The sequence below is a fragment of the Myxine glutinosa genome, chromosome 11 (genome assembly GCF_964187855.1).
Source record: "Myxine glutinosa chromosome 11, kmMyxGlut1.1, whole genome shotgun sequence".
NCBI lineage: Eukaryota > Metazoa > Chordata > Myxini > Myxiniformes > Myxinidae > Myxine > Myxine glutinosa.
In genome coordinates, this window is record NC_136271.1 from 82,922,562 (window position 1) to 82,941,410 (window position 18,849).

At 45.0% G+C, this 18,849-nt stretch overlaps 1 protein-coding gene across 1 annotated transcript in view; it reads left to right on the forward strand.

Annotated features, from left to right (window-relative positions):
• Nucleotides 1-18,849, forward strand: part of CSMD3 (CUB and Sushi multiple domains 3) — a 1,283,181-nt gene that overhangs the window by 526,363 nt on the left and 737,969 nt on the right. The window contains 1 exon segment of the mRNA XM_068130918.2: nt 13,353-13,547. Within this exon segment, the coding sequence (XP_067987019.2) occupies nt 13,353-13,547 (195 nt within the window).

Genomic DNA, 18,849 nt, shown 5'->3' on the forward strand with positions numbered 1-18,849 from the left:
GTGACGAAAACGTCTTCTTCTTCTTCAAATAAAATTACCACCCTCTTAATTTACCCTCTTAATTGCGTTAAGACTGCTGAGACCCCTCAGACCTTTGACGACCCTTTAATTCCCCAAAGACGCTTCACCCCACCAAGACCCCTGAAGACACAAAATACCCTGAAGACCCCCAAAGACCCCAAAGACCCAAAGCACCACAAAGACCCAAAATACCCTTCAAGGCCCTGAGGCTCAAAAAGACCCTGAATATGCAAAAACCCAAAAGACCCCGAAGACCCAAAACACCCCAAAAACACAAAACACCCCGAAGACCCAAAAGACCCCAAAGACACAAAACACCTCGAAGAACCAAAACACCCCGAAGACCCAAAACATCCCGAAGTCCCAAAAACACCGGAAGACCCAAAACACCCCGAAGACCGAAAACACCCAGAACACCCAAAACACCCCGAAGACCCAAAACACCCCGAAGACCCAAAACACCCAAAAGAACCAAAACACCCAGAAGACCCAAAACATCCCGAAGACCCAAAAGACCCAAAAGACCCCAAAGCCCCAAAAATACCCAAAGACCCATAAAGACCAAAAATAACCAAAAGACCCTTAATACCCAAGAGCCCCTGAAGACCCCAAAGACACAAAATACATCAAAGACCCTAAAGACCCAAAAGCCTCTGAAGACACCAAAGACCCAAAAGACCCTGAAGACCCAAAACACCTCAAAGACCCAAAATACCCAAAATACCCTTAAGGGCCCAGAGGATCCAAAAGACCCTGAAGACCCAAATGGCCCTGAAGACCTAAAACACCATGAAGACCCGAAAGACACAGAAATGGTCAAAGATGCCTACCCCTCTGAAACGATGTGTGGTGAGGCGCGCAGAGCGCGCCGAGTCACGCTAGTTTTAAAGAAAGAAATTCTTGCCTTGCAAGAAAACGGTTAACATTGATGAGGATGTACGATGCCAGTGGCTTCATAAGAAACAAGCCCGACTGAATGTTTTAACTAAAGATGATCTCTTGGAGTGCTAACATGACTCCGAGTAAAAGGTCTATCTACTTCAGAAACTTGTTGTAAAAAGTTATTTAGCTTTGAAAAAGGTGCAAAGCCCAATCGATTGCTGCTAAGCCTACGTTCAAGTGATGGACAAATTATTGAGGGGAATGCTCAGTTGAAGTGTTTTATCAGAGACTATTTTAAGAATGTTTTTACCACAAAGAAAAGTAATGATCAAGAAATGTTTGATTTTACCCAAAATTTATCACAATTAGAAGAATCACAGCAGCGCTCTCGAGAACAAGATTTTACAGGAGATGAACTTTTAATAGCTCTTAATAGTCATAATGATCATTCAGCACCTAGCTTTGATGGTTTACCTATGGAATTTTACAAAACATTCTGGGACTTGCTCGGTGCGACACTTTAGATGTTTTTAAGTATTGTTTACAAGACGGTGTTTCCTCTAAGTTGTCGCCATGCAATTGTGTGCCTTATCCCAAAGAAACTTGTGTGCCTTATACAAAATTGGTGGCCTATCTCTCTGCGGATTACAAAATCTTTTCCAAAGTCCTTGTAAACCATATAAAGCCCCTTCTTAGTTTATTAATACACTTTGATCAATCTTTTTGTATTTTAAATCGGTCTATTCATGATAATATTTTTTTAAATTCAGGACTTGTTGGTTGTCTGTGATGCACAAAAACAGATTGCTGGCCTTTTTTTTTACTTTCAGACCAAGGGAAACCATTTGACACTATCAGCCATGAATGTTTTTCATACCTTAAAACAGTTTGGTTTTGGGGCAGCCTTTATTTCTCACGTCTCATTGCTGTATAATCATGTTTTAGCATCATTAAAGTCAACAACAGTTAATGTGCACCACTAACGGTTGAAAGAGGAGTCCGCCAAGGTTGTCCTTTACCGGGCATTCTCTACTCGCTCTGCATTGAACCTCTACTAATTCGCCTTCGTGCCAGCTTACAAGGTTTCCTGTGATGCCAACCGAAAGGCCAATTGTCACCTCGGCATATGCTGGTATTGTTTGTGTTGTGGTGCGTAGCAGTGATGATGTCACCATGCTACTAAACAATTTGGAAAAAAAATTCTTCGGCATGCACAACTGCAATAAATTGGAACAAATGTAGAACTTTATGGATTGGCCATTCCCGTTGCAGTGGGAGAAGGAAGGCATCCATTATCTAGGTGTGTACATTGGCACTCAAGCTTTCATGGCAAAGAACTGGGTTAATGTAGTTAATAAAATTGATAACAGACTAGAGAAGTGGAGAGGAATATTATCTACATTGTCGTACAGAGGACGTGCCTTCGTAATTAATAATGTAGTGTCTTCCTTGTGGCACAAAAGGATTGCTTTGCGCCCTCCTGAAGTACTGTTGCTGACAATTCAGAAACATCTGCTTGATTTATTCTGGGGCGGCAAGCATTGGGTCAAGCCTGAAGTCCTTTACCTTTGATTGGCAGAAGGTGGCCATGGTCTCATTGACATTGTCAGCCAACTAATGGCTTTTTTAGTCGCTACTGTTCACCGTTTTCCTTTTCTCACTTCGCTGCCGTGGCGGCTCACTGCCAACTACCTGTTGGAAATGGCTGGCATGCTTAATTTCAACAAGGAACTTTTTCTCATGGACCTGCAACATGTTGACATCTCCCCCATTGCCTCCTTTCTACTAAGACCTGACAGCTTCTTGTGGTGCACCGAGATATGGCTCATTACAACACCAACGACTTCCTTGACGAGCCTATCTTTTACAATGCACTTTTTCCCAACATACCTCGATCACGTGCTTATGTGCAATGCTTCACTAGTTCTGGTGTGCATGTCGTACGAGACCTGCGGAATAACCGGAATGAAACATGGCACTCAGCAGGACATAATGCCACCGCTGTTTCAATGCGCTTTTATAAGAGCTGTCTCCCAGCTTACTTTGCGATCACAATTGTGCTGCCATATGAATGTTTCTTTTTCTTTACGTATGCTTATTTTTGGTTTGCAGTTAAATCCCAAAAATTCTGCCGTATCTGTACCAATTTTTTAATAGCCGAAGGGAAGCTAGCAATTTATAAAACAAGGTGATTTACTTGAAAAACAAAACTCCTTGCCAACCCTGATGCTGACTACAATGTTTTAACAGTTTTTAAGGCCCTTATCGTGGCCAGGCTACATGTAGAGTTTTATTTTCACCAAAACCTAAATATTTTAGACCTTTTAAAGCAACAATGCTTTTGTGGACATGTAACAGTTTTAAAACAAGCCAAGCAAGGTTTAAAGCAAGCAAGGTTAAAAACCCTCTCTTTTGCTCAAGGTCATCTGCCAGCATCTTGGAAATCAGCAAACATTACCGCTTTACACAAAAAAGGTGCAAAAACAGATCCTTGCAACTACAGACCAATCAGCCTGCTCCCAATTATAAGCAAAGTCATGGAATCCATCATTGCTTCGGATATCAAATCCTTCCTCTTCTCCAATGGCTTGATCTCCGAACATCAATTTGGATTCAGACCAGGTCATTCTACTCTGGACATGTTGCTTCTGCTGTCTCAACAATGGATGGAGGTCCTCAATGCCAAACAGGAAATCAGAGCTGTCTCCCTTGACATATCACGTGCCTTTGATACGGTCTGGCACACAGCTCTGCTCACCAAACTCTCCTCCGATGGAATCCATGGAAATCTCCATGCATGGCTTGCGGACTTCCTCTCTGGTCGAAGTCAACATGTGGTCCTGAATGGATTTCTCTCCTCTTCCTTACTGTTTTGGCTGGAGTTCCCCAAAGTAGTGTTCTGGGCCTTGTGCTTTTTCTGGTCTTCATCAATGATCTCTCCGACTCTCTGGAAAATCTTCTCTATCTCTTTTCTGATGACTCCACTCTCTGCCACTCCATTCCTCATCCCTCAGATCGGCAGTCTGCAGCCTCCTCACTCTCTGCAGACCTGGACAAAATCACAGACTGGTCAAACAAGTGGAAGATGTCTTTCAATCCTGACAAATCTCACACTCTTACTAAGTCTCTCCGAAAAGACCGACTGGAAAACCCTCCCATCTACTTTCTCAACAATCCTCTAAAAGAAGTTCTGTCGCTCAAGCTTTTGGGTCTCACTATCTGCCATGATCTTTCTTGGGAAAACCACATTTCCAAGCTTGCCTGCAAAGCCAGTCGCAGACTGGGCATCCTCCATCGTGCGAAGTCCTTCCTTGGCACACCTGAGCTCCTCACCACATACAAGGCTTTCATCCGCAGCTCAATTGAATACTGTTCCCCCCCTCTGGGCTGGTGCTCCTGCCTCACACCTAGCTCGGCTTCACGCTGTTGAAACCAAAGCTTTCAGAATCATTGGAATCCTGCAATGAAGCGAACTCCGAGGGCCTTTCACTCACTCACCGCAGGCAGGTTGGCGGTCTTTCTGTCTTCTACCGACTCCTCTCCGGCCTTGCTCCCCCAGCTCTCTATGTGCTCTGTCCCCCAAATATTCCTACAGGTCGCACAAGATCTGCCAGCAACCCTCTTATGGTTAAACAGCCAAAATCTAGACTCTCTGCTCACCTTTACTCTTTCATTCCCCTTTTCCCCCGCCTCTGGAACAAACTCCCCCACTCCCTTCAATCCTACTCCCCCCGCCAGGTCATTAAAACAGCTGTTCACCACTATCTCTTATCTTCCCCCATCCAAAACCTTGATCTTTTTTACCTCCGCTAATTCGCCCCAGATACACTTTTTTGAAATTCCAACTTCTTTCCTGGAAGTCCTTGCAGTGTTCATATGTTTTATACCTCTCCCACCTCCACCCAAGCCTTCTCCCTCCCAGAGATCTCTCGATGTCCCTGCTCTCAAATGTTGTGTTTGTGTCCTTCCCCCTCTCTCCCCATCTTGTCCACCGCTCCCCTTATTTTGTGTTTTATGTGTCGGTTTGACTTTTTGTGTGATTGATGTTAGCTCTTTCACGAGCCACGATCTTGTATACAACAACAACAAAAAAAATGCTGTTATAAGAACGTACTGTGTAAAGTAGTCGAAAATTATCTCACCTTTTCATTTTAAAGGTGCACTTGTACTATTTTTTTTTTTTTAAATCTTTTACCTACCTTTTATTACTTGTTGTTTGTTGGCTATGTTTAACTGATTTTTTCGAACCTTGTTTAAATAAAGATATACAAAAGTCAGTCTCTCTCTCTCTGTCTCTGTCTCTCTCTCTCTCTCTCTGTCTCTGTCTCTCTCTCTCTCTCTCTCTCTCTCTCTCTCTCTCTCTCTCCCCCCCCTCTCCTCTCTCTCTCTCTCTCTCTCTCTCTCTCTCCATCTCCCTCTCCCTCTCCCTCTCCCTCATCCTCTTGCCCTCACCCCCTCTTGCCCTCACCCCCTCACCCCCTCTTGCCCTCACCCCTCTCGTCCTCACCCCCTCTCTCGCCCTCTCTCTCTCTCGGCCTCTCTCTCTCCCCCTCTCCCCCCTGCTGGCTGTTAGTGCATTGGGTGTGGAAAGATGGCGGCTGTGTAGTTCGGCGAGGTGTGAGTTGCTCTGGCTGTCGATTGTTCCGTCCATTTTTCACATTGTTTTCAACCTTTGCCGCTCCCCCACGTTCCCCCTGTTGTTCTCATATCATTACTCCATTAGACTTCGTGTTTCCTCCCTTGTGCTCGACCCTTTCCCCTGTATTATCTTTCCCTCCCTTCCCTTCCTTGAGACGAGAGAGAGACAGAGCGCATGCGGTGGGTGATGGTAAGTGAGTTCGTTGCTTTCCATCGTCTCCGCATGTTCGTATCGCTTTGTGGTAAAGTGACGAGATCTGTTTTGAATTAATTACATTTCCCTTTGCCATCGCAATACTTAGCACGGCCCCAGGTCCGGCATGACGAGCGTCCGTTCTCACAGTGCCATGTTCGCCTCCTTAAGCAGGAAGCATGGCCACACGTGTGTCCCTCCAGCTCATGGCTTCGCATGTGTCCCTCCATCTCATGGCCTCACATGTGTCCCTCCAGCCCATGGCCTCACATGTGTCCCTCCAGCTCATGGCCTCACATGTGTCCCTCCAGCTCATGGCGTCACATGTGTCCCTCCGGCCCATGGCCTGGCATGTGTCCCTCCAGCTCATGGCCTCACATGTGTCCCTCCAGCTCATGGCGTCACATGTGTCCCTCCAGCTCATGGCCTCACATGTGTCCCTCCAGCCCATGGCCTGACATGTGTCCCTCCAGCTCATGGCCTCACATGTGTCCCTCCAGCTCATGGCTTCACATGTGTCCCTCCAGCTCATGGCCTCATATGTGTCCCTCCAGGTCATGGCCTCACATGTATCCCTCCAGCTCATGGCATCACATGTGTCCCACCAGCTCATGGTGTCACATGTGTCCCTCCAGCTCATGGCCTCACATGTGTCCCTCCAGCTCATGGCCTCACATGTGTCCCTCCAGCCCATGGCCTCACATGTGTCCCTCAAGCTCATGGCCTCACATGTGTCCCTCCAGCCCATGGCCTCACATGTGTCCCTCCAGCTCATGGCCGCAAATGTGTCCCTCCAGCTCATGGCGTCACATGTGTGCCTCCAGCTCATGGCCTCACATGTGTCCCTCTGGTCCATGGCCTGACATGTGTCCCTCCAGCTCATGGCATCACATGTGTCCCTCCAGCTCATGGCCTCACATGTGTCCCACCAGCTCATGGCGTCACATGTGTCCCTCCAGCTCATGGCCTCACATGTGTCGCTCCAGCCCATGGCCTCACATGTGTCCCTCCAGCTCGTGGCCTCACATGTATCCCTCCAGCTCATGGCCTCACATGTGTCCCTCCAGCTCATGGCATCACATGTGTCCCTCCAGACCATGGCCTCACATGTGTCCCTCCAGCCCATGGCCTCACATGTGTCCCTCCAGCTCATGGCCTCACATGTGTCCCTCCAGCCCATGGCCTCACATGTGTCCCTCCAGCTCATGGCCTCACATGTGTCCCTCCAGCCCATGGCCTCACATGTGTCCCTCCAGCTCATGGCCTCACGTGTGTCCCTCCAGCTCATGGCGTCACATGCGTCCCTCTAGCTCATGTTGCGGTCGAAGCGATTATTATCGCTGTCGGTGAAATTATCGGAGTTGAAAATGTCCTTGCAGCTTCGAGAATGAACAAGAAAGTTGTTGTTTTCGTTTTACAACAATCTATGGTGGCGAGTGTTTTGGAATCGGGTTTATCCGTCGAGCCCGATATTTTCATGCCAGTTTCACCGTTTGATTCGCCATCAGTAAAAGTTCTGGTTTCCAACATCCCGCCATTCTTGGAGGACGAAAAAGTCGAGCTTGCTCTTCGTAATTTCGGCACAGTCGTGTCCCGCATTTCAATGGTTCCCTTACGGTGCCGTGACGATCGTTCTAAACACGTTTATTCCTTCAGACGTCAATTATTTATGATTTTGAACGAGAACCGTCGTGATCTTGACGTTAAATTCACGATAAAACATGATAAGTACGATTATCAAATGTATGCAACAACACAGGTGTTAACATGTTTTGCCTGTCATCAGCACGGACACCTGCGAAGGGATTGTACGAATAAACTCCCTGAGGTTAATTCAGCGTCCAATCAGAGCACCACACTACCTGAAGGACAGGAATCTCTTCCTCCGCCTAAAAGGCAGGATTATTCTTCTTCACCTGCAGAACAGGAATCACTTCCTTCACAAAACGCTCACCCAGCAGAGACGAATGATGCAGGTGATGGCTTCACGGTTGTCACCCGGAATAAAGCACAGAAGCAGGTAATTGATACCAAATGAGACAATCAAGCGAAACCTAGGTTGCCTCCTTCCTATGCGTAAGTGGTAAACACACCTGTCAAACAATCACCTGAAGCCATTCCCACGGACTCATCTCCTGAGCAGCCTTGTACTATTGTTGTGAGTAGACGTGAAACTCTTACTTCCTTGTGCTCGATGAACCGGAGATCCCTCGAGGAGTTGATGAGATCCTCTCCAAACCCCCACCGTGTACAGATGCCACAGTTAAAATCGATGCACCGGATGTACAAATTAGACGAGACGGATTTATGAAAAAAGGCCATGCATAAGCTTCTCGGTGCATTTTTGGGTAAAAGTTGGGGACCTCACTTTTTAACATGATTAGGGTATGATGAATTCGATTAAACCGGTTCCCAAACCGCATTTTGAGTGTTTGACCTTCTAATTAGCATAAACAAAATGGCCACCAAATTTCCATTTTTGGATAATTAATTTGAACAAGCATTTATATATCATGTAAAAACATGCAGCGCTTTTACTTTAACTTTACAACTTTTACCCCAAAATGCACCTAGAAGCTTATACATGGCCTTCTTCATAAATCCGTCTCGTCTATATTATGGTTGGCGACATTGAAAGACATTCAAACTGATATTGTAATTGGACACTAAAAAATGGGAAATGGTTTTAATAAGACAATGTTTCATACAATCATTTATTCTAAAATTAAGTATACATGGCCATGAAGCACAAACATTCAGGAATGTCACACATGTTGTTTTGCCAAACTACATCAAATTCATACAAGGGGTCTGATCATCACTCTGTTGCTGACAGGCACACATTGATGTGCACTTGAACTCTGAATAGCGACATTTGCAGCATCGAGTCTTGCATTGCTTCTGGCACGCACAACAAATCATCTCAAGGCAACTTCCTTGGATTAGACTCAGTGACATCAGAATAGGCTCTTCTCCTGAATCACCACATTTCCATCCCATTTCCACAGGTGAAAGAAGGTCAGGTATAGCACAATGAGCATTTCTCCATACCATGGCTTGATAGTGTACTCGCATCGAGTGGAAATGAAGAGCGTCACTTGTCGGTGACATTGCTTCTGGTTTGCCAGTCTTGGAGAACAACATACAGTCACGTGAAAAAGTAAGTACACCCCATGTAAAGTTTTGACTTTTTCAACATATTTCAACATACAGCTATTTGATCTTCATTTCAACAATATTGATAGATAAAGGTGATATAATATAAGAAATATCATGAAAGATTTACATTTTGTAGTCCATTGTGTAATTTAAATAAACATAAATGCAAATTTCGCATGTGGGAAAAGTAAGTACACCCCTACATTTATCACTACTTCAAACACCAAAAATTAGAATCAGGTGCACCAGCTCAGGTGCAAATGATCAGAACATCATGAGAGAGGATCTTGGAGGAACCTGTCTTAATTTAACATCAGACATTTCGTTTGGTTTGCTCTTTGTTGTTTAAGTGTGTGGCATCACCATGCCTAGATCAAAAGAGCTCTCTGAGGCCTTCAGAAAGAAGGTTATAGATGCTTACGAGTCTGGGAAGGGCTTTAAAAAGATCTCCAAACAATTTGAAATCAATCATTCGACTGTCCGGAAGATCATATACAAGTGGAGAAGATTCCAAACAACTGCCAACTTGTTCAGGCCAGGCCGCCCCAGCAAGTTCAGCCCAAGAGCAGACTGCAAGATGCTGAAAGAAGTCTCGAAGAACCCCAGAATGTCATCACGGGACCGACAGTTAGCTCTTGACACTGTTGATTTCAAAGTGCACGAGTCTACCATTAGAAAGAGGCTGCACAAATTTGATCTACATGGGAGGTGTGCCAGGAGGAAACCTTTGCTGTCCAGAAAGAACATGAGGGCAAGACTAAAGTTTGCCAATGAACACCTAGGCAAAGACCAGCACTTCTGGAACAATGTGCTCTGGATAGATGAGACAAAGGTCGAGCTATTTGGCCACAGTACCAGAAGACATGTTTGGCAAAAACCAAAGACAGCATTTGACCACAAGAACCTGATACCAACTGTAAAGCATGGTGGTGGAAATATTATGTTTTGGGGCAGCTTTGCTGCATAAGGGCCTGGGCAGCTCACCATCATAGAATCCACTATGAATTCTTCATTGTACCAGAGGGTGCTTGAGGATAATGTGAGGCCATCTGTCGGAAAGTTGAAGCTCAACTGAAGGTGGACCTTGCAACATGACAATGACCCTAAACATACCAGTAAATCCACCAAAGAATGGCTGGAAAGAAAGAAATGGAGGGTTCTGGAATGGCCAAGTCAAAGCCCGGATCTAAATCCCATTGAGATGTTGTGGGGGGATTTGAAACGAGCTGTGCATGCAAGAAACCCCTCAAGCATCGCACAGCTGAAATAATTCTACATGGAGGAGTGGGCAAAAATTTCTCCCAGTCGATGTCAGAGACCGTTAGACAGTTATAAGAAACGCCTACTTGAGGTTGTTTCTGCCAAAGGGGGCAATACTGTGGCGGTTACCTTATGTGCAGGTAACCGCATGTGGCGGTTACCTTATGTGATTACCTTATTTGGGCATTATACACGTGCACGGGCCTGTTGGACTTGTGGTTGGGCGGACGTGACGCATGCGCGGTTGCCGGAGCCACACCCTCCGAAGAGGGCTTTTGGCTTTATATAAGCATGCTGACTTCCGTTCGAGTTTAGTGTGCTGGATCTTGCTGTTACAATAAACCATCTTCGAACCCTACGAATGGCCTCGTTCTTTCGCCTTCCGCGACTCCTAAACTGGTGACCTCCGACTGCCCCCGAACGGATTCGGGGGCTGCGAACGAACACGGCAAGCACGCCCTAGCCAGGGAAGCCACCTAAGCTGGTGACGCCGGCTTCTCCCGCACGGCTTCGGGCGCAGTTTCGAACGCCGTTTCGGAATGCTGGAGTTTCGGTAACGACGACGGCCATGACTATGAGGTTCGTGCACCACGCTCGGCTCCTCCTCTACGACCAGAGGGGCGAGCCTGCTCCAAGACCCTCCGAAGGCACGGCTGCTTCGTCACCTTCGCGCGCACTGACGTTGGCAGAACGGCTGTTTCGTCACCTTCGCGCGCGCTGACGTTAGCGGCACGGCCGCTTCGTCACCCTCGCGCAACTGCAACTACAACTACAACCGCAACTACAACTACAACTGCAACTACTTCTCTGACCCTGCATCCTCGGGAGGCCCGCGAGGAACCTCGGCAGCCTCCCCCGAGGCCTTGACCAGCCCCTCGGTTGGCTCACCCGCTTTCCGCGTGCACCGCTCGAGCCTTCTCGGCACTGCACCCGCGACCTGCAACCTCGGGAGGCCCGCAAGGAACCTCGGCAGCCTCCCCCGAGGACTTGCCCAGCCCCTCGGTCGCCTCGGCCTATGCATAGGCCCGTGGAGTGCATTCTGGGGGGACGTATGTGGCGGTTACCTTATGTGCAGGTAACCGCATGTGGCGGTTACCTTATGTGATTACCTTATTTGGGCATAATACATGTGCACGGGCCTGTTGGACTTGTGGTTGGGCGGACGTGACGCACGCGCGGTTGCCGGAGCCACGCCCTCCGAAGAGGGCTTTTGGCTTTATATAAGCATGCTGACTTCCGTTCGAGTTTAGTGTGCTGGATCTTGCTGTTACAATAAACCATCTTCGAACCCTACGAATGGCCTCGTTCTCTCGCCTTCCGCGACTCCTAAAATACCATCTATTGGAGCCAAGGGTGTACTTACTTCTTCCACATGCGAAATTTGTATTTATGTTTATTTAAATTATACAATGGACTACAAAATGTAAATGTTTCATGATATTTGTTATATTATATCACCTTTATCTGTCAATATTGTTGAAATGAAGATCAAATAGCTGTATGTTGAAATATGTTGAAAAAGTCAAAACCTTACATGGGGTGTACTTACTTTTTCACGTGACTGTATGTATGTATATATATATATATTTATATATATATATATATTTATTTATCATGCACACTTGGGACATAGGGAGCACAAAATGTATGTCTTTGTTTATGTATTGTGTAGATATCTTCAGTTTAATTTACCTCTTTGTTTTGTTTTTTGGTTTGTTTTTATCGGTTTTTTTTTATTCTCCCTAAATTGGCACCTGGTACGTCTGCTTCATGAAATGCTTCTCTGTGTAAGTTGTACTGTAATGGAGCTGGTGGCTGCATCAACATTAGGTGTGGACCACATGTTGTAATCAGCATGGTGCTGCTCAGCGTAAGTGCACACCGAAGAGCTGTGTGCCTTTGGGGAAACCTATCATACTTTGCATCTGCAAACGTAGCCTAAATCAACCACAGTATCTCTCCATAGCTATCACATTTGCTAACTCAACTGAGGACAAGCAAAAACGCAGGACAATTGTGCACGTAAGAATGAAGATCGGGTGAGTTGAGACATTTTAATCAAGCCGTCATTCTCCTGTGAACATGAAAATTTGATGTTGTGATCAGTGGTGGATCCACAAAAGACATTAATTAACTGCAGGGCTGTCATTGCTATGTGCCAATCATTTGGGAAGGTCGTTTTATGGGACTCAATGTGTTCCCTTTCAATGCTTTCAGTGAAATTTTCCCATTTGACAGGCTTCAGACAGCTCTTCACATCTTTGCCCCAGTAACAGATATTCCATGGGTTGAAATTATCTTCCACAAGCAAAAGCAACCGTCCCCAGCGATGGGAAAATTTTAAGTTAGTCGAACAATTGGAATTATTTCCTGGTCTCTTAAAAGGTTTAATTGTGTTCCACTATTTGTTTCACTAAGAGCCAAAACTCTGAGATACTTATATCACCCACTGCAACGTGGTGGTGCAACATTTGGGTGGCAGATGTTGGATTTGTCTAAAAAGAGTGCAAAATATAGTTACTTAAAATTTTGTGTTACTCCCTTGAAGATCTGTATTAAATCTACTTTAATCCAGATGTTCAAGTTGATTTTAAAGGTTAATGGAAGGGACAATAGAGTTACTAACTACATTGCATCAAGAAAAGTGAAATGAAAATGCAAAATATCCAATCAGCAGCTTCTCAAACGCAGCACGGGAAGCGGCCGCCATGAATGGGAGACAGACGAACGCACAGACAGGCACTACCTTTCGCATTATATAACTGATTTGACTTCATTCTAATTGGTTGCATAAGATTATATCATTTCCATTCATTGAGAGACTTTATATGACAAACTACCTTGAATATGTTATACTTTCCAAATAACTTGTCAGTGTTCACATAGTTAGACATGCGGCAGAGGTCGTACACTTTCTATGTTCGATTCCAGACCAAACTATAAACTGTCAGATTGTTGCTTCACAGTTAGGGTGTTACGTCACAAAGTGTGCTGTCCTCCAGATGAACATGAAGCTGGGTGCCATTTCTGCCAGGGGTTTCATACATATATATGGTGGCACTAATTGGTGAATTTGTTTGTTCTTGTATAAAGAGAAAAAAGTATTGACAAAACATCTGTGTTCCTTATCGAGTGAATACCATTTCACGGGGTAGCTGCACTGCCTTGACTTATCCTATTCTTCCTGCATGGGTCGCAGTGCTTTTGGGAGACTCGTGTGGAAATCCTGGTGCACCAGCACACGGCATCCTCCATGGGAGGCATTTCCACATCGGTGATCGTGTGTGGTACAGCTGTGAAGATGGACACGTTTTGGAAGGGCAAGCCATCCTAACCTGCATCTCCAACGCTGGGAGCAGAGCAGCCTGGGACCTGCCATTGCCGGCTTGTAGGCGTAAGTGGTCTTTTTTTTTCTTCTTTTTTTTTGTATACAGGATCGAGGCTTGTGAAAGAGCTAACACTTATCACACAAATAAAAAATCAAACAGACACACCAAACATATAATAAGGCTAGAGGTAGACAAGATGGGGAGAGAAGGGGAAGCACACAAGCACAACATTTGAGAGCAGGGACATCAGGAGATCTGTGGGAGGGCTTGGGGGAGGAGGCATGGGAAGGGGGGGAGGGTGGGAGAAGTATAAAACACAAGGACACGGCAAGGACTTCCAGGAAGGAAGTTGGTATTTCAAAAAAGTGAATCTGGGGTGAAATTAGCGGGGGTAGAAAAGATCAAGGTTTTTGATGGGGGAAGATAAGAGATGGTGGTGAGCAGCTGTTTTAAAGACCTGGACGGAGGAGTGGGATTGAAGAGAGTGAGGGAGTTTGTTGCAGAGGCGGGAGAAAAGGGGAATGAAAGAGTAAAGGTGAGCAGAGAGCCTAGATTTTGGCAGTTTCACCAGAAGAGGGTTGCAGGCAGCTCTTGTGCGACCTGTAGGAATATTTGGGGGACAGAGCACAGACAGGGCAGGGGATGCTAGGCCGGAGAGCAGTCGGTAGAAGACAGAAAGCCCACCAACCTGCCTGCGGTGAGTAAGTGAAAGGCCCTCGGAGTTCGCTTCATCGCAGGAGATTCCAACAATTCTGAAAGCTTTGGTTTCAACAGCGTGAAGCCGAGCTAGGTGTGAGCTGCACCGAGTTAGGTGCAGGAGCACCGGCCCAGAGGGGAGAACAGGTCTAATTGATGTTTTGTCACACTTGCTGTTGATTTATTTTCTGTACTGAAACAAATTTTTTTTTTTTATTTATCAAAAGAATGGAATGTTTAACAAGTGTGTTGATCAGGCGTAAGAAAATAAATGAGGTTCCAAGTGATTGTCAGTATTCCGACTGTGTAACCAACACCCTGTATCTCTTATCTCATACCCACTACCCTCCAGTCTTTCAAGAGTGCTGGCCACAGTCACCTTATTCTTTCTACAGTTCTACCACACCCACTGTCTTCTACACTCACTGATGCCATAACCCCCCAAATCCTTTATTTTCTGCTGCCCAGGCTCTTACTTGTGTGCGATGACTTTGTTTCTATGTTCAGCTATTGATCCTCTGTTATTCAGCGAGCCAGCTGCCCTCTGGTGTTTAGCTCTTCAGTTAGTGGGTGCATGTGTGTTTGTGTGTATATGTGTATGTGTATTTATCTTATAATAATATATGTCAGTATGTGTGTATCAGTTAGTCAGTGTGTCTCCTCCATAACTCCAAAACCATGTAACCTAATGGCCCAAAACTTTCCATGCACACTAATGGAATTCCAAGGGAGTACATGAATGAATACTGGTTGTTTGGGTAATTTAAACACTCCTTTTTTAAGATAATTAACGGGAGTGCGCTGTACCAGCTGCTTTTGCGAGCCATGGCAATGCAGTAGACAGTTCACCTTTTTTACGTATGCATTTTTTCCTCACACGAGATTGCATTGTTTCACTTTTTTGTGTGATCTGCTTTCATTATATTAATATATTTATACAAATATACCTATAAAGATATACCTATAAAAAACTGTCCAACGTTGAATCGAACCTCGTGTTTGGAACTCTGCATGTTGAACTCTAGCTAGCAAGGCATAGGCTGACATTTTATAAACTTTCAGTGGTGAATTGAATTTTGCTAATTTCCTACTTGCTTCCCCCCTCTCTCGCTCCCTTCCCCCATCTCTCTCTCCAACTCTCTCTCTCTCTCTCTCCCGCCCCCGCCCCCACCACCCTCACTCTCCTAATATTCCCATCAGCGAAGCGTATTGTATTTACTGGTACATACAGTATAATAAATGTGAGTGTGTTTCAGTATGTCTCCCCCATAATTGCAAAAACATGAAACCTAGCAGCCTGAAACTTTGCATGCATACGAAGGGAACTCCAAAGGGGTACATGAATGAAAACTGGGTGTTTGGGTAAATGTAAATGCCCCTTTTGAACATAATTAACGACTTATCTTCATGAAAGGCATATTCTTGGTGAGCCCAACTTCACCACCTCGCAGGGGTCTTAGCCGCCATTTTATTTCGGCCTTTTCAAACATGCATTGCCTTGGAATCACGATGTACTCTCAAAGACTAATTAAATTATATAATCCAAATTCCTTCTTCAGATTTGAGAATCGGAGCTGGTGGGCTAAACAACCCGAAATCTGGAGTGAATTCTGAAAATTTTAAGAAATTCACGATTTTTAAAACTAAGCGTATAGGCGTATTGATTTAAGGAGGGCTATGCTCCAACCTTCTCCATATTCAGTGAAGCAACAGCTGATTGTGACCTTCTTCCTCTGAGCTCCCAAGGAGGGTGACAAAACTTCTTGGATCACATTGAACAGTCATTTTCTCACAATTCATAACTTATAAACATGTGAGTTAACACCTGTCGCCATCTCCGAGGTAGATCCATGAATATACAATGCCTTATAAAAACCCAATTTTTTTCAAATATCAGCAAGAATTAACAAATTTATCCAAATCTATGGATACCAATGTCATTGCTGAGATGGTGATCTCTGATCGTCAAATATCAGATGTAAAAAAAAATGCTAATTACGACGTTATAAAGAAGTGATTGGAGAAAATAAAGGTTACCACCTTAGCTAACTTATCAAAATATGCAACCTGCGAAAATTGAAAAACGAGGGATTTTGATCCATGTACCTATATAATTGTTCAGAGAGTGTGTTTTGATTGTCTGAAAACAAAACAGATTTTGAATATCTTTTTCACATGGTCAACTGTATGTGGGCTGTTCTAGAGTCAGAACACCAAAAAATTTGTATGTTCTGGCTCATTTTTTGAATACTAAGTTGAGGCTTGTATAAGAGCTAACACACAGAATGTATAACAAAGAGAGCAGGAGACATGAGGGGTGAGTGAGGGAAGCACAACGACAGCAGGGAACAGGGACATCAGCAGATCTGTGGAAGAGAAAGGGCTGATGCGGTGTATATGGGATAAACAAGATGGACTCTGCAGGGATGCTCAGGAAAGAAAATAGGGGATTTGAAGGTGAGTTTGGGTGGATTAACGGCGGTAGAAAAGATCAAGAATTTGGATGGGGGAAGACATGAGATGGTGGTGAACAGCTGTTTTGAAGACCTAGAGGGAGGAGTGGGATTGAAGAGAATGTGGGAGTTTGTTCCAGAGGCGGGGAAAAAGAGAAATGAAAGAGCGAAGGTGAGCAGAGAGTCTTGATTTTGGAAGATTTTGGCAGGCCCTTGGTGGAAAACATTCAATATTGTCTACCCAAAAGCATTGCAATAATATGTTCAATTTCTGTTCAATATTATGCAGCTTGGTAAACAAATTGTTTTTGTCTAAATACAGTGACGTGAAAAAGTAAGTACACCCCATGTAAAGTTTTGATTTTTTCAACGTATTTCAACATACAGCTATTTTATCTTCATTTCAACAATACTGATCGATAAAGGTGATATAATACAACAAATATCATGAAACATTTACATTTTGTAGTCCATTGTATAATTTGAATAAACATAAATGCAAATTTCACATGTGGAAAAAGTAAGTACACCCCCACATTTATCACTACTTCAAATACCTAAAATTAGAATCAAGTGCACCAGCTCAGGTGCAAATGATTAGAACATCGTTAATGAGGATCTTGGAGGAACCTGTCTTATTTAAACCTCAGACATTTAGTTTGGTTTGCTCTTTGTTGTTGAAGTGTGTGGTGTCACCATGCCGAGATCAAAAGAGCTTTCTGAGGCCTTCAGAAAGAAGGTTATAGATGCCTACGAGTCTGGGAAGGGATTTAAAAAGATCTCCAAACAATTTGAAATCAATCATTCGACTGTCCGGAAGATCATCTACAAGTGGAGAAGATTCCAAACAACTGCAAACTTGTTCAGGCCAGGCCGCCCCAGCAAGTTCAGTCCGAGAGCAGACCACAAGATGCTGAAAGAAGTCTCTAAAAACCCCAGAATGTCATCAGGGGACCTACAGGTAGCTCTTGCCACTGTTGATGTCAAAGTGCACGAGTCTACCATTAGAAAGAGGCTGCACAAATTTGATCTACATGGGAGGGTGTGCCAGGAGGAAACCTTTGCTGTCCAGAAAGAACATCAGGGCAACACTAAAGTTTGCCAATGAACACCTCGGCAAAGACCAGCACTTCTGGAACAATGTGCTCTGGACAGATGAGTCAAATGTAGAGCTATTTGGCCACAGTACCAGAAGACATGTTTGGCGAAAACCAAAGACAGCATTTGACCACAAGAACCTGATACCAACTGTAAAGCATGGTGTTAGAAATATTATTGTTTGGGGCAGCTTTGCTGCATCAGGGCCTGGGCAGCTCACCATCATAGAATCCACGATGAATTCTTCATTGTACCAGAGGGTGCTTGAGGATAATGTGAGGCCATCTGTCGGAAAGTTGAAGCTCAACCGAAGGTGGACCTTGCAACATGACAATGACCCTAAACATACCAGTAGATCCACCAAGGAATGGCTGAAAAGAAAGAAATGGAGGGTTCTGGAATGGCCAAGTCAAAGCCCGGATCTAAATCCCATCGAGATGTTGTGGGGGGATTTGAAACGAGCTGTGCATGCAAGAAACCCCTCAAACATCGCACAGCTGAAAGAATTCTGCATGGAGGAGTGGGCAAAATTTCTCCCAGTCGATGTCAGAGACTGGTAGACAGTTTTAGGAAACGCCGACTTGAGGTTGTTTCTGCCAAAGTGGGCAATACCACCTATTAGAGCCAAGGGTGTACTTACTTTTTCCACATGCGAAATTTGCATTTATGTTTATTTGTATTATACAATGGACTACAAAATGTAAATGTTTCATGATATTTGTTCTATTATATTGTGGCGGACACAAAAGCCCACTGGCGTGGTGACATCATTCCGCGCACCAAGTGTGCGGTGGCCACGCCCGAGGGGTAGGCGTGGCCTCATGATATACACCGGGCGCGCAGCCCGGAGCGCGCCAGTGTTACAGTGAGCTCCTGAAATAAAGACGCTTATAAGTTACCGCTTGTCCGCTTCCTCCTTGCTCGCAAGCAGCGCGCGTAACGCCGCGCTTTACTGGTGACCCCCTTGACGTTGGATCTGCCGGAGCGATCCTTCCACACGCGACGCCATTGCCATGGCCAACTTCATCAAACTTCCCGAATTTTGGGAGGCTCAGGCCGAAGTCTGGTTCGTCCAGGCCGAAGCCCAATTTCAGCTTCGGCGCCTCACCGGCGATGACAT